The sequence below is a fragment of the Psammomys obesus genome, unplaced genomic scaffold (assembly GCF_907164565.1).
Source record: "Psammomys obesus unplaced genomic scaffold, mPsaObe1.curated_primary_1811, whole genome shotgun sequence".
Classification (NCBI taxonomy): domain Eukaryota; kingdom Metazoa; phylum Chordata; class Mammalia; order Rodentia; family Muridae; genus Psammomys; species Psammomys obesus.
In genome coordinates this window covers 14,657,061-14,671,146 of record NW_026596131.1, presented here as the reverse complement: position 1 = coordinate 14,671,146, position 14,086 = coordinate 14,657,061, and the positions used below count along the sequence as shown (strand labels likewise).

Here is a 14,086-nt window from a genome sequence, read left to right as displayed (position 1 = left end):
AAACTCACCAGCATAGAAAATGGGGCCCAAGGTTCCCTTGTAAAGTTTAGACTGGAACTTGGTTTCTGTACAGACATGCCTGTCCAAGCGCTCTCGTTCTGCAGTTAGGTGTGGGAGCACCATTCACTGGGTCTGTCCATTCAGTGACTATTACCAGCATGAGCTCCTCATAAGAAAGAAGCTTCCTGTTCTCTTTCGGTGCTTGTGGGCCTGGACTACAAGCCACTCCAACTGAACTCTTAACAACTTTTGGAACTACCACCTAGTTTAACAAATTTACACAAATATTTGGGTCCGTTTCCTATTCCTGTTACATTCTACTCTTCATTTTTTATTCTACTTTTGCTTTAACACCAGCTTCTTCTCTTCCAGTTAAAATCTGTAGGTATCAAGACTTTAGAGCAGTTATGGCCAGCACATGAACCTGTGGTGACTTCATCAGTTGCTCATGGTACCACCAATAATTCACCAGTGTGGCTACGCGTCCCCTCCACGGCAGGCGTGGAGAAAGAAAATGGTGTTGCCAGCGACAGAAATGAGATGGCTCTGAACTTGCATGTCCACACTGTGACATGTACATCTGAAGCAGTGGGACAGGAGGAAGTTCTGCTGGACCTGGGTTTTAATTCTTTGACTGCTTCTCTCTTCATTTCACCCTGCTGGTTGGACTGGGCTTCCGGTAACTGCGGGACGCTAGAGCTCCAGGTGGAGGGTTTCTCCACCGACCATGCTGTCTGCTAAAGTCTCTGCCTCAATGTGTTACTCAGGCCCCATACCCTCCATGAAGATAGGGATTAAGCATGAAGGGGTCTTGGCTCCCTCCATGCCACCACCACAATGAGAGCAGACAAACACAAGCAAGGGCAGCAGGTAGGGTGTCACCAGTAACCACAGAGGCAGCACAGCTGGAGGTCAGAATGTCAGCTCTGGGACTGGGCACTGACGCCTGAATCCTACCCTACCAGTTCCCACGGGAGCAGCCCACACGTCCTCCTAGTGAAAGCAGGACTAGTGTCAGAGCAACCCTCTCCACCTGTCAGACCTTAGTCATGCAACAGTGCAAATGATGCTCAGTAAATGGTAGCTAGGACTGTTACCCACATCTTACATTTTCACTCAACTAAAGTTAAACAGTGGGATGGGGAGATGACTTAGCAGATGAGAAAGCCAGTACGGCGTCACCAAAGCAGAGCCCCAGAGTCAGGCGTCCCAGGGGCTGCACAGCCCGGTGTGGCGGCAGTGGGTGCTGAGCGCAGCCTCTTGTTCAGGAACTCACTCTGAATTTCTGTTGTTGGCAGCACCCCTCCCTGACCCATTTCTTTCTCAATCTTCACTTTCTGACTAAATGCTTGAGCTGCATCTTGCTGCTCATGTGCTTGCTTTCGCTGGAATTCAACCTCAGTGTGGCATAGTTCTGCTGTACTTTCAAGTTGCACAGCACTCTGGCACACTATTGCAACCCCAGCAAGCAGGAGGCTAAACCAGGAGTTTAAGTGCTAGTTAAGTTCCAGGCCAGACCCAGGTATAACAATATGTCTCAACATCAACAACAAAAATATGCTAAAAAAAAAAAAAAAAACACACAAAACAAAACATATCAAGTAGAAAGTATTTCTTCTTTAGCCCAAAAACTTTTCTTTCTATATTATTTCTTGTGCATTAATTTTTTTAAACTAGGGTTTCAGGCATGGTCTCTCCAACGTTTCTTTAAACCCTGTCCTTTCACTTACTGTGTGGTCAGAGGACAGAGAAGACACAGGGAGAGCCTCTGGGCTTATAGATGGCCCCTTTGCGGTACAGATACTGTTTATTTTATGAATGGCACGCTCTTTGTGGAACAGACGGCTGTGTGTGCAGCTATGGACCTGGGTGATTAACCTTATTATTAAAATCCCCCTTCTGCTGGACCTTTATCCATTTGGACCACTCTGACCTGCTCCTGACTTAGCTCCTCCCCCCTGTGTGCTTGTAGGTTTCACCACTCAGGTCATTATGGCCTCAAGACCATTGTGCCTTCTTGCCTTCTTGGTCCCTTTCCACATTTTGCTTTGCCCCCTTAATGGCACCTTGGTCTCTGCTCTGACTCTGGCCTCTACTAGCTGGTTTGATTGCTCACGCAGTGCTGCACCCTGATGGTCTGGTTCCATACGGAGCAACTGCCACTCACGTTCAGGCAGATAGCCACTTTTGTTTCAGAGCGCACGCTGCCATCGGAGTACATTCTCTAGGGTCTGCTCCCTCTTTTTGGTCCTCCTACCTTCTTCTGCACACTCACTCCATGGAGCGGGACATCTCTAGCATGGTGAATACATATGCTTTCTTTGGGAGAGGTCTCCATAGCCGCCTCCTTCTTCTTCTTTCCCTTTGCTCTTACCCTTCCCAGGGTCATCTCCACGAAGGCAATTCATCTTCCTGTTCTGTTCTGAGTAATTTACACCCACAACACTACTTTCTCTATCAATACTCCTCATTCTCAGCCACCCAGAAAAGCAGCTAAATCAACCAGAGCAAGGGGAGAATGGCTGCAGTCAGTCAGAAAGTCCCTCAGCCTGCCGTGGCCCATGCCCTGAAGACAGACTTCAGTGTCCCTGCCTCTATTTCAACTCTAGAGTGAAGACAGCCACCTCCAAGAGTGGCACACCATCTCCGTCTTTCTGTTGTGTACTTCCCTCTAGACTCCATCACATTTACTGTCTCTGTGGCTCTTGGAGTTCAGACTCACTGGTGGAGCCAGCAGCCAAGGCCATCTGAATAGTTTAACTCTGTTCCTTATGACCAAAATCAGATTTTCCATAGCACTTTGTTCTTATTATAAGAGTAGTATGATTTTCATCTTAACTGAGTGAAAAGTGGAGACTGGGATGCTAAGGGTAGTTGCATTCGGGAGAAACATCCTGTGAGTGGATACATGAAAAAAATCTTACAGCTTGGGTGGCTCAGGGGCCACTTAAAAACCAGTTGGGATCTGTGCAGGACCCAGAAGATAGCCAGATTCCAGATGGTGAGTGAGGCTCATCTCTCTCCTCTCTCCCCCTCTCTCATCTAAACAAAAGCCAGGTGGTTATGGCACAAGCTTTTACCCCCAGCAGTTGGGAGGTGGGGGCAGGCGGATCTCTGTGAGTTCAAGGCCAGCTTTGTCTACAGATTGAGTTCTAGGACAGCCAGGACTGTACAGAGAAACCCTGTCTCAAAAAACAAACAATAAAAGAATCTAAACAAGTGGAGGGGTGGCGGCTCACACTGCCCTCCCAAAGGACCTGCGTTCAATCTTAGCACCCAAGTCACGTGGCTCACAACCACCTGAAACTGGAGCTCCAGGGGAAGCACACCACCTCTTCTGGCACATACATGTATATGCACATGTTTGCCTTAGTTAATTCTTAAAGGCAACTCATCAAAGAAAATGTTTCATCTAGGGTACAGCTTTCCAGAGTCCATGGCCAGCATGGGAGGGAGCATGGCAGAAGTGCATAGGGATGCCACCGTAGCCGAGAGCTCAAGTCACACTACACAACTGCAAGGCCTAGAGAGCAAACTGGGAACGGCCTGAGCTTGGGAGACCTGAGTCCACCACAGTGACACACCTCCTCCAACAACGCCACACCTTCTAATCCTTCCCTAGCAGTTCTGCTACCTGTGAATGAACTATTCGAACATGGACCTACAGTGGCCACTCTCATTCAGACACCACAGAACAGATCACAGCAAGATCACAGCACTTAATGGGGGCTCAGGAAGTCTGTCGTCTAGCAAAGCTGCTAAGCTTCCAAAGATTCCTCAAAGGACAGACGGTTTACTACTATCAAAACTACAAAATCTTCCATTTACAGAGCAGCTCCTACTGATTCTGGGCTTTCAAGAAACGACAGTGAGACAGGATGGCGGACAGCGCCACACCTTCCTTACACAGGATGCATGCCAGGGTCCATCTTGCTGGGGATGTAAGAACAGAAATCCCCCTGCTGCAAAGATCTTCAACACTGCACAGTTAGCACTTAAACTCCCACAGCGCCAGTGGCTTAACTGGAAGGAATTCTTGACCTCACTCCAACCCAAAATAATGCTGTCATTTCATTAACAGACAGAACTGTATGCTGCATGGTACAGTAACATCCATCTCCTTTACAGCGCCTCACAGAGCAAACAGAAACCTCAGCAGCACACAAATATGCCCATAATAAATTTAAAATGGTATTATGCCACTCAATCAAAGAAATCGGAAACAGCCAAAGGGGAAAAGCATGTATCTTGGATCCTTATACTACACTGATATATATGGGGAGCGAGGCAATTACTTATAGAGAATATTACAATTGTTCACTTAAGAATTACTGAAATCAGTTCTGAAAATAAGAAAGACTGCAGCAAAAATGAAAAAATCAGAATAATGTCTTCCAACAAGTGCTTCTTCATCAAATAAGATTCAACATACCTGCTGACAGGCATAAGCATACTTTGTACATACAAAGCTCAGCTGCATCTGTACTGTTTACAAAGCACATTAGCATTCTTTAGCAACTTCCTTTATAAAATACTAGTTTTCAGTATTATTGAAGGGAAGGGGTGGAGTAAGGGTGGGGTGCGGTGAGGGTAGGATTTGGGGCAGGGGGTGGGGGAACAGGAGGAGGGAGGGGAAGTCCTGAGCTTGCTTTCATAGGTCCTTTATTGTTGTGGGTATGACTGTTATTTGCAGCCAGATCCTGGTTCCATATTTCTGTAGCAGAAACCGGGCAAACTCCAGCTTATAGATCAAACCTGGCCGACCGCGTATTTTTGCAAATAATGTTCCGCTGAAGCCCAGCCATACTCATCCTTTACATCCCGTCCCTGGCTCCTTTATGCTGCAACAACAGAGCTGGGGCTTCTAATCAAAGAACTGGGACTATTTATGATTTAACCTTTCTGAATCTTCATGAAAGCAACCGTGAACTCGCCTACATTCCTCTTCTAAACCCTAAAGCCCCAGTCCAGTTTGTAAAAACTTGAAGAGTGTGATAGGAAGGTGATGCGAGTCTTTCTGAAGTTCAGCATGGATACAAAGGCTGAGTTGCCATTTGCTACTATTCTTGGTTATTCCTTCCCATTTTGTATTTTTCATTAATTCCCTGAAAAGATATAGTCAATTTTTATTAAAAAATGCAAATTGACTTTACAATAAAAAAAGCCTAATTCTAAAAACACAGCTAAGTAAAATATATTTCCTTTCTGTTAGAAGGAAAAACAATCTGACCTTTTACCTGCTACCACCAGACGAACCAGAGTTCAACACAATATTCTACTCAGACTCATCTCAGTACCTCAGCTTGGTAAAAGATCTACCCACCCGAGCTGCCAGTTGTCCATGGCTTGGCTGTGAGGACTATTTTCCCCAGCTGTACCATAATGGCTTCAAAGTCCATGTTATCGTAGCTGTGTTCACTTGGTTTTTACTATACTTTCTACTAAAACTTTGTTTTGTTTTGCTTTTGTGTTTCGAGACAGGGCTTCTCTGTTTAAACCAGCTGTCCTGGGCTCACTCTGTAGACCAGGCTGGCCTTGAACTCACAGGGATCTACTTGCCTCTGCCTCCAGAGTGCTGGGATTAAAGGCCTGTGCCACCACCGCCTGGCTCAACTAAAAATTAATGCTTAAATTTAATTATGCCCTCAGCCCAAAAGGATTTCAGACAGCTGAGCAATGACACGTGTCATGGACAGAGAAAGCCTGTTCTCTGTTCAACAGCAGGGCATTGAGTCCTTAGGGCTGCACCATCCTTTAGGCACAGCCCTTGCCAATGTGGAGAGGGAGGACAGTGCAGGACAGAGGACACTGGGGAATTGGTTGCCTTGGGGCTGGCACAGGTCATAGAGTAGTGTATCAGGAAGGCCTGGCTGAGTCTCCTTTCTTCTCACCCTCCTTGCACATCCAATCACCTGCCTAGAAACCGCATCAGGAACCTGGCCTATGGCTATACACACAGAGTGACCACAGAGCTGGTACCCCAGTCCATTTTGGATCTGGAAAGCACTCAAAAAAGCTGGGGAGTCTCAGGGAGATGTAGAAGTGGACATGCAGCCAGCTCTGTGAGGTCCACTGTGACCCAGGCAGCTCTGACATACAGCCACTCCATAGCTTCTTGCTTGTTCCACCAGATATGACTGACAGCAGCCTGTTGAGGGCTGACGGCCTTCCCTTGCCATTACCTGGATCATCTTAAATACCATTCTCATTCTCCAGTAATTTCCCACATACACAGTACTTTCCCACATACACACTTTGGGCTTCGGAGTCCTAGGTAATGAGGTCATTCAGTGCTATCACAGCCTACCAAAGCCCATCCAATGACCACAACTACCTCCCCTGAAGCTCCCTCCCCTGCAGCCTGGTGGGGCTGACCTGCTCACTCTTCTGGATGGTCTGACAGTGCACACCTGTCTGGGTATGCCCTGCTCCTCTCAACCTCTGCCATGGGAGCACTCCCCTTCCCCTGCCAGCAGCTTTGAGGAACACTTGCCTGTTCATGGCCTAGAGAAGGCCCCTGAAACACAGCAGCTTCTGGTGCCACGAATCCATTCAGTCCTTGGTTATGAATGGCCTTGAAATGTACATATTTTCTCTGTCTTGCGTAAAGTGACTGTTTTAAGAGACTCTTTCAGGCCATGTCCCCCCTCCTATGCAGGAAGATGAGGTGTCCCAGGCAACAAGACTCTCTGCATATGCGGAGCCCACAGTGCCTGGCTTGACCTCCCCCAGGGCCACCTGGAGTGGCATGCTGTGCTTCCAGGAAACGAATCTAGTGTTTACAGGAGTGTTTAAAAACTCCGGACTGCTAGGCCCACGCACTGTCTGTGGGTGCTCACTCCTAAACCTTCCAGTGATCAGACGCCAAGTGCAGATGGGAAGACAGCAATGCTCTTGCACACTGATAAATGCAAAGGCCTTAGAACACCGAGGACGGGTAAATGAGACAGAAGAGGACACATAAGCAACATGGCTTTGAGAGAAGCATTTCCTCCCACGAACATGTTCATTCTGGTCCAGCTGCTGGGTCAGAGTTCTCCTATGGTCCCAACACTCATGCCCTCTACTGAAGCCTTTCCAGCCCGTCTCCTGGTGCTACCTGACATGGAGTGCCCCCCACCCGTGCTCCTGTGCGGCTAGTGGCCACCCCTCCCCATGCTCCTGTGCGGCTCATCTATCTGCCCTCAGCAGTCTTCCTGCCACAAGTCACGCCTCTGTTACCTTTCCTTTCAAACTGGACAGAGCCAGTTCCTTGCTCCTCAGGCCCCTTTGCCCCTCTTTCTTACGCTGCTTCTAGCTACCTGCAACCTCATGGATCTCTTCCCTTCTGTATATCACACCTGCATTTGGCCATTCTGTCTCCCTCGCATATCTAGGTTTGAGGAATGGTATGGGCCTTGTGTGTCTAGTTCAGTCATTGTGGCTGTGCCACTAGGTACAAAAGAGAATGTGCCTAGATCCAGACACACAGTTGGTAAACCTCTTCCAGGCAGCGCAGCTCCTCAAGAAGAGGTGCTGGGGCTGATCTCAAACTCTGGGCAATTTTGCACAGGAATGAGAAGACATGCCTGCACTTTGCTGCAAAGACAAAGCAGTGAGGCCACTTTATTCCTGCAGCTTCAGGCCACCTGTATCAGGCTGCAGTGGACCAGACGGGTCTTCCCAGGACTGACCACACTGCTCTCACAATCCTGGGTTTATACCTCTCCACAAGTTCTCTGAATTTGGGGAAGGACCAGGAAACAGTCTGGGCTGCCAAGCTAACATGATGAAGGCCCAGGGGTGGGGATATCAGGCTGCTTCGCAGCAGCTGACTGTAGTTTGCCTCATGCTCTGGCAGGGGTGTGATTTTGCCAGCTGCAGACAGTTTCTACTATTATGTGAAGTTTGGAATTCTGGGGACTTTTCAGAGGGTACATATATGCTAGAGCCCCCACCAACTCTGAAGGCTGGGTGGGCTGTTGGTTGGCTGTCATCAGTCGAAGTTCATTATGTAGTCCCAAGAAAAGAGGAAACAAAAATAAAAAATTAGATATCCTGATGGTGAAGATCAAACTTGCCCCAAGGAACTCGATACCCCTAATCAGCTGGAAGTAACAATACAGCCCCCTGACCTTGACTTTATTCAGGGATCTCTTTCCTCTCTATCCTTTTTCTCTCTTAGCTAGTGTTAGGGGGTTGAAAGGTAGAAGAAAAGGGGAAGAAGTTAGAAAGGGCCCATAAAGCAGCACTTGACACTTCCAGCAGCCGTGGCATTCGCAAAGGCAGGCTGTGTGTCCAGTACACCACATACGTTTCCTGAGGACTCAGGGAACAGGAGTGAAGGAGTGAAGAATGGCAGTGAAGGAGTCTCTTTTCATTGGTAAAAATGAACCCAGAGATGACACTTCAAGCAGAATGGCAGTGACTTCTTTCAGTTGCCTTCTTCCTTCCTAATGAAAGGGACTTGCTGCTGAGTCCAATCTTAGTACTACCCCTGCTGTCTCCCCCTTACTGAACAAAGACGTGTACAAGGTGACCTTGGACACCACACACAGTCAACTGTGTGTGACCAGACCAGGGAAACAGCATCATCTGCCCTCAGACTAGACCCAGGCAAGCAACTAGCTCCTGTGACATCAGAACATGGGGCACACAACGCCTCAGGTCGCTGGGACGAGACCTGGAATGCAGGACACTTACCAGCGCAGAGCAATCTTGATGGGGGTGGTGAGGCAGGACGTGAACAGGTCGGCTGGTAGGTCTGGGATCATGGGCAGCAGCTCGTGCGCCTCACAGGCCGCCAGCTGGATGCAGTTTTTCATTGACGGAGGCAGGGGCATCTGAGCAAGTGGATGGTTTGGATTAATTGCAGCTACCTACAGGAGGACACAGAAGACAGTGGCTTAGCTGACACTCCTAGAGGGAATGCTGGCAGCGGCAGAACTGGCTCTGCCGATGACAAAGCGTTCCTCTGTAACCCCAACACCCATGATGGTGCCAGTGCTCACATGGTCCTCCCCAACCTTTCACGTGACCTGTCCAGGCTGAGCAGTCAGTCCCCGGTGTATCCTGACGTTACTCTGGAGGGTGTACTGGCATGGGAAGACGAACCAAGGTGCATGATACCAACACTGAGAAGACATAAGATACAGGCAGCATAACAGCGTGCCTGCAGCCATCAGAGACGGAAGGAAGGGTGCAGAGTGTGTGCACAGTTAGGCGCGTTGAGTGATGGCTTTCTATGTACACCTGATTTCTCTAATTGTTCTACAAACAAACGTGCACTTCTTTTATAAAGGATCTCTTTAGGGCAGGTTAAGTACAAGGTGTTTGGTATTTTCCTCAGTGGCATCTGGTGAGGCACAAGCCTGGACACAGCCCACACTGCATGGAAGCTTGGGAAGGAAGACTCAAAAAATAAAAACAAAAAACCATTACTGCATACTTCAGCAATGCAAATACCTCTTTTCTAACTGAATAAAAGCAAGTTCAACTGTGTACTTTTTGTTTGTTTGAGGCAGAGTCCTTGTTCTGCACCCCAGGCTGGTTCTGAACTCCTCCTCCTGAATGCTAGGGTTCCATAGAAAGATGAGGCTCCATGTTCAGTTGCCAAAGTAAAAATCTTTCAATACATAATTTAGTGCATTTAGACTAGACGTTGGCAAGTGACAGGCCTAGCGGTAGGTGACCTACTCACACTGCCACAGAGAGCTTTGTGCCTTCTTGTGCCACCAGAGCAGCCGCGGCCATCTGGACATGCCTGGCACACAGTTGCAACTCTACCACATGTGCGCCGTGCCTCTGCTTCATCGGTGCATTCATGTGACTGCACTGGATCTGCCACAGGCTCCGCTGCCATTTCAGAAAGACTGTGACTCACAAGAACTACCATCATTTGGCCAGTAAGATCTCTAAGTGTGACATGGGGACCATATGTGCCTGCCCGGCCAGCTTCTGACAGTGCACATGAAAAACGTATGTTCAGAATGACTGTTTCCACAGTGCCCGGCTTGCGGAAGCAGAGCGGCTGTGAGCAATGGCTTGCCTGAAGCAAGCAATGTGATGCAGACGACGGCAGATGCTTACAGGCCTGTGGCCCTGAAGAGGAAAGTATCAAGAGTGTGGGCCCCAAAGCTGCTCATCAGGCAGCTCGAGGAAGACAGAGCACAGTGCAGGACGGCAGGATGAATTCTCGTTAGTGGGCCTGCATGACACACGAGGTAAGTGAGCTAACAGGAAACTCAGATACCACCAACTCCACAGGCCCAGCAGCTTGCAGCAGCCCTGAGTGAGCGCCTCTAACTTGGCCATAATGAAAAGCTACCTACTGTGTAGGTAGGTCCCAGTTTAACCGAGCCCATCTTAGTTGGGGATATAGCAAAACAGTTTTATTCTCAAAACTGATGAAGTTTAATGCCCCAAAGAACCTCCTCTCAGTGCAGTTTTATTTATTACAAGTCCAGTCCTGGGCAAGTATCACGCAGCCTCCTTAGTTTTCAGGTAGTTACTTAATCGACTCCTTGGTTTGTGCTATACATCTGCCGAGACAGAACACCATTGCTCTTCGCTGGGACCACAGCAGAGCCCAGAACTGGGGCCGCAGAGGCAATCCCTGAGGAGCATGGAGGGAGTCAGGAGTGTCACTCTGAGTCTCACGGCCGCCCTCACGCCTCTCTTACAATCCCTTCTAATTGCGGCTCTAGCGTTTCTCAGTGCGCTCTCGTCTGCTTCTTCCGTCTTCTCATATCTCCATTTTAAAAGGTCTCCAGCAATTCGGAAACAGGAGGCTGAGGAAGGGAGCTAGACCCTCTCCAGTGTAGCCCAGACACCTGTGACAGCCAGGCTCCAAGCAGTATGCTTTGCACCATCTTACGTCAAAACCCACACAGCGGTGCTGTTCCCAGACACACAACATCAACATTTAACTGCCCACAGTATCAGCTGGGGCATCTTTAATTCCTCAAATGGTGGGTATTAAAGGCATATTTTACCAAGAACCCCTTCCAGTACAGAACCATTAAGCCCAAAGTCAAAATTCAAATACTTGTACATACGACTGCAAAATAATATAAGCCATTTCATAAAAACACCAGTTTCTAGGGAAATAAGTGATAAATTCTGTGAAACATAGCTACTTTCCACTTTGCATTATGGGACTCAAAGCCCAGGCACTGTGTGCGCTACACAAGCAGTCCACGGCCAAGGCTACACCCTTTTCAGGCGGACGGTCCAGAATTCAGCAGCTTGAATAGTACCACCAAGGCCTCCTTGAGAGAAGAAAGGTGAGACCATGTGTAAAATAGTGCTGTGGCCGCGTAAGCTAAGATAGACAGGAAAAGCCATTGCTCTGCACAGGAAATTGGCTTCCAGGTCTGTCACATCAACCCTGCTCGAGAGGATGGGTCTGGACAGATCTGGTCATGCAGGGCCACGTGAGAACCCTGGAGCCTGCAGAGGCGGCTGGAGCAGGAGCTGCAAGGAAGCAGGCCAACACCTTGCCAGGTAAACAGGGGCTGGCGGGGAGCAAAGAGGATGACCTCTGCCCCTGTGCTGGATCCCGGGGACCGCAGAGGCAAGGGAGGAGCCCTCCAGTGCAGATCAAAGACTCGGAGACATCCATCTGGAACTGCTAGCAGCCTGGCATTGTTTTGTAAGCACCACTAGCTGCCAACAGGCACGGAGGACACAGGGCAGCCAGCAGATGATGAAAATGGAAACCACTGTAAGTAGGAAGGAATGGCCAGGGACCCACAATCCAAACCCACTTTTCTATTTTCCTTTTCAAAGAAAGCCCCTGTGGGAAGCCGGTCTACAGTAAAAGAAGGCCTAGGCCTTGGCACCGGAGAACCACATTTAGGAGCAGACAGTGAGCCTCAGCTGCCTTGTCAACCCACCACGCACAAGCTACGTCAAATCCATTGATAGTTCTGCCTCAGGGATAATTAGACTCAGTGACTTTTTTTCAAGCATTCAAAATTTGAGGTGTAGGATTCAACCAATGAACAATCCTTTCAGATTTGCTAATACAGGAATGGAAAAAAAAATCAATTTACACACGAGTTTCAATTTTTTTTATCTAAGATATTGGCACTTTAATTGCAATAATCCTTTATAGGGCAGCCTGGCATGGTGTGACCCATCCAGGCGGCATCGGAGCTCAGGAAGGAAGCCGGCCCTCTGGCCTAGGAGATTGCTCCTGAGAGCTGGGAGGCTCTCACATCAGAACAGTCTTAGAGGCAGCTCACTGCACCAAGCTCCACAGAGGATAGCTGCTCCTCTCCCACGGCTGGTGCTATGGGGGACAAGGCCAGGCACCTCCCAGGTCACATGCGGGGCACACACCACTGTTTAGGGTAGTACCCACAATTCTTTTTTTTTTTTTTTTTTTTAATTAGCCACTGAACATTGAAATAGAGTTGTTCTGCCCTTTCACACACACATTGAGTGACAAGTTTTTTTTGTTGTTACTATTGTTTTAAGTTTTTCGAGACAGGGTTTCTCTGTGTAGCTTTGGTTGTTCTAGACTCGATTTGTAGATCAGGCTGTCCTTGAACTCAGAGAGATCCACCTGCCTCTGCCTTCCCTGGGATTATAGGTGCCACAACCTGGCTGAGTGACAACTTTAACAAGGTGGGACACAGAAAAGGTTCAGGAGTCTAAAGGAGACCTTCTAAGTAGTTCTACCTTAAAGAAGCTTTTTCCCCCTATGTTCAGCAGTGCCTCATTAGTAAGCCAGTTTGAGATCAGAGAAAGCTGAGCTAAGCGGAGCTCATGCTGCTCAACCAACCTTATAAGTAGTCAGAGGTCTAACATGTGACACACTATACTAATGACAGCATGTGTAGTAGATTTTCAATACACAAATCACATAATTGTATGCACCCAATCGTCAATAACAACTAAACTGAGTTTGTATGGCTGGAAACTGAAATCTTGGCCAAAGGAGTGGAAGAGCAGCTTCTGGTAGATGGCACCTCAGTGATGTCCTCCGATGGGCTCCCAGGGCCTTGCTCAGCAGGTTTCTCATGATTATTCTGAGCCAGCCCCAATGAACCGTCCATTATTTTAAAGCCACTTAGCTGCTGGCAGTTTCAGCTTCTAAATGCTCTCAAACCATTCTCCAACTCAGTGAACATGTTAATTAGAAATGATAAGCAAATTCCACTCCCAACCATGCTTGAATTGAATCAACAACTCAAGACAAGGAAGTGTGGGGGATTCTGTAGCCATGTGCTGCACAAGAAAACCTAAGAGGCATGCTGAGCTGACCAGCTGCGGGGGGACAGCTGAGGGTCACAGGCCTGAGGAGGGAGGTGTGCAGGCTACTGTCCACCCTGGTCACCCTGTACACTGGCACTCAGTAGCTTAGAGGTCTCTTCTGTGTGAGGCACAGAAGAACATCCATAATCACAAATGCTTTCTCCTCAGAGTTGGGCTCTCCTAGAGGCCACAGCACAGAACACGCACCATGAGGCAGGCTGGCTCTCTGGACAACGGCATGTTGGTCTGAAGTGTTGCTGGTGACTTGTAGGTTCTGGGCACAGGGACCATCTGCTTGTAATACTGTACAGTACAAGCTGAGGGCATGCTTGTACTTCTCTGTCTCACACTGTCCCAGGATCCTGGCTTCCTGTCACACGCCTCCTTTCCACCCTCTTCACACAGGTCACGTCCACACTCTGAGTTCAAGGCAATCATCATTTTCTGCCATGTTCTTTCTTGGAATTCACAGCCTCTTCCTTGGTCATGTGATAATCTGTGTGAGCCCATGGTCACCTCCGAGCACAGTGTGTCAGCTTATGTCCTAGAGTATCTCATGCACTCCTCCTCCTCGTCAGCCACAGGTCATCTGGGGGCAGAGACCATCTTTCTTTGGCAAGGGTAACACGTAGGTCTCCGTGAACCAGCAGAGTCTTTAGCTTGTGAGCAGAATATCGTGTAAAGACTTGGATGCTGGCGGTCCACTGTCACCAACAGCCCTACTGAGGGACACAGTAATGAACTGAGTCATCAGATTCTCAGCTCCCTTCTGAGAGTGACAGGAACTCAGGGAGGTACCTTTTCTATCAGCAAGTGGGAGAAGGAACCCTGCAGGACACAGGGA

At 48.5% G+C, this 14,086-nt stretch overlaps 1 protein-coding gene across 1 annotated transcript in view; it reads right to left on the bottom strand.

Moving 5' to 3' along the window:
* Window positions 1-14,086, bottom strand: part of Rptor (regulatory associated protein of MTOR complex 1) — a 238,570-nt gene that overhangs the window by 139,107 nt on the left and 85,377 nt on the right. The window contains exon 5 of the mRNA XM_055592285.1: window positions 8,683-8,858. Within this exon, the coding sequence (XP_055448260.1) occupies window positions 8,683-8,858 (176 nt within the window). The remainder of the gene's footprint in view (window positions 1-8,682; window positions 8,859-14,086) is intronic.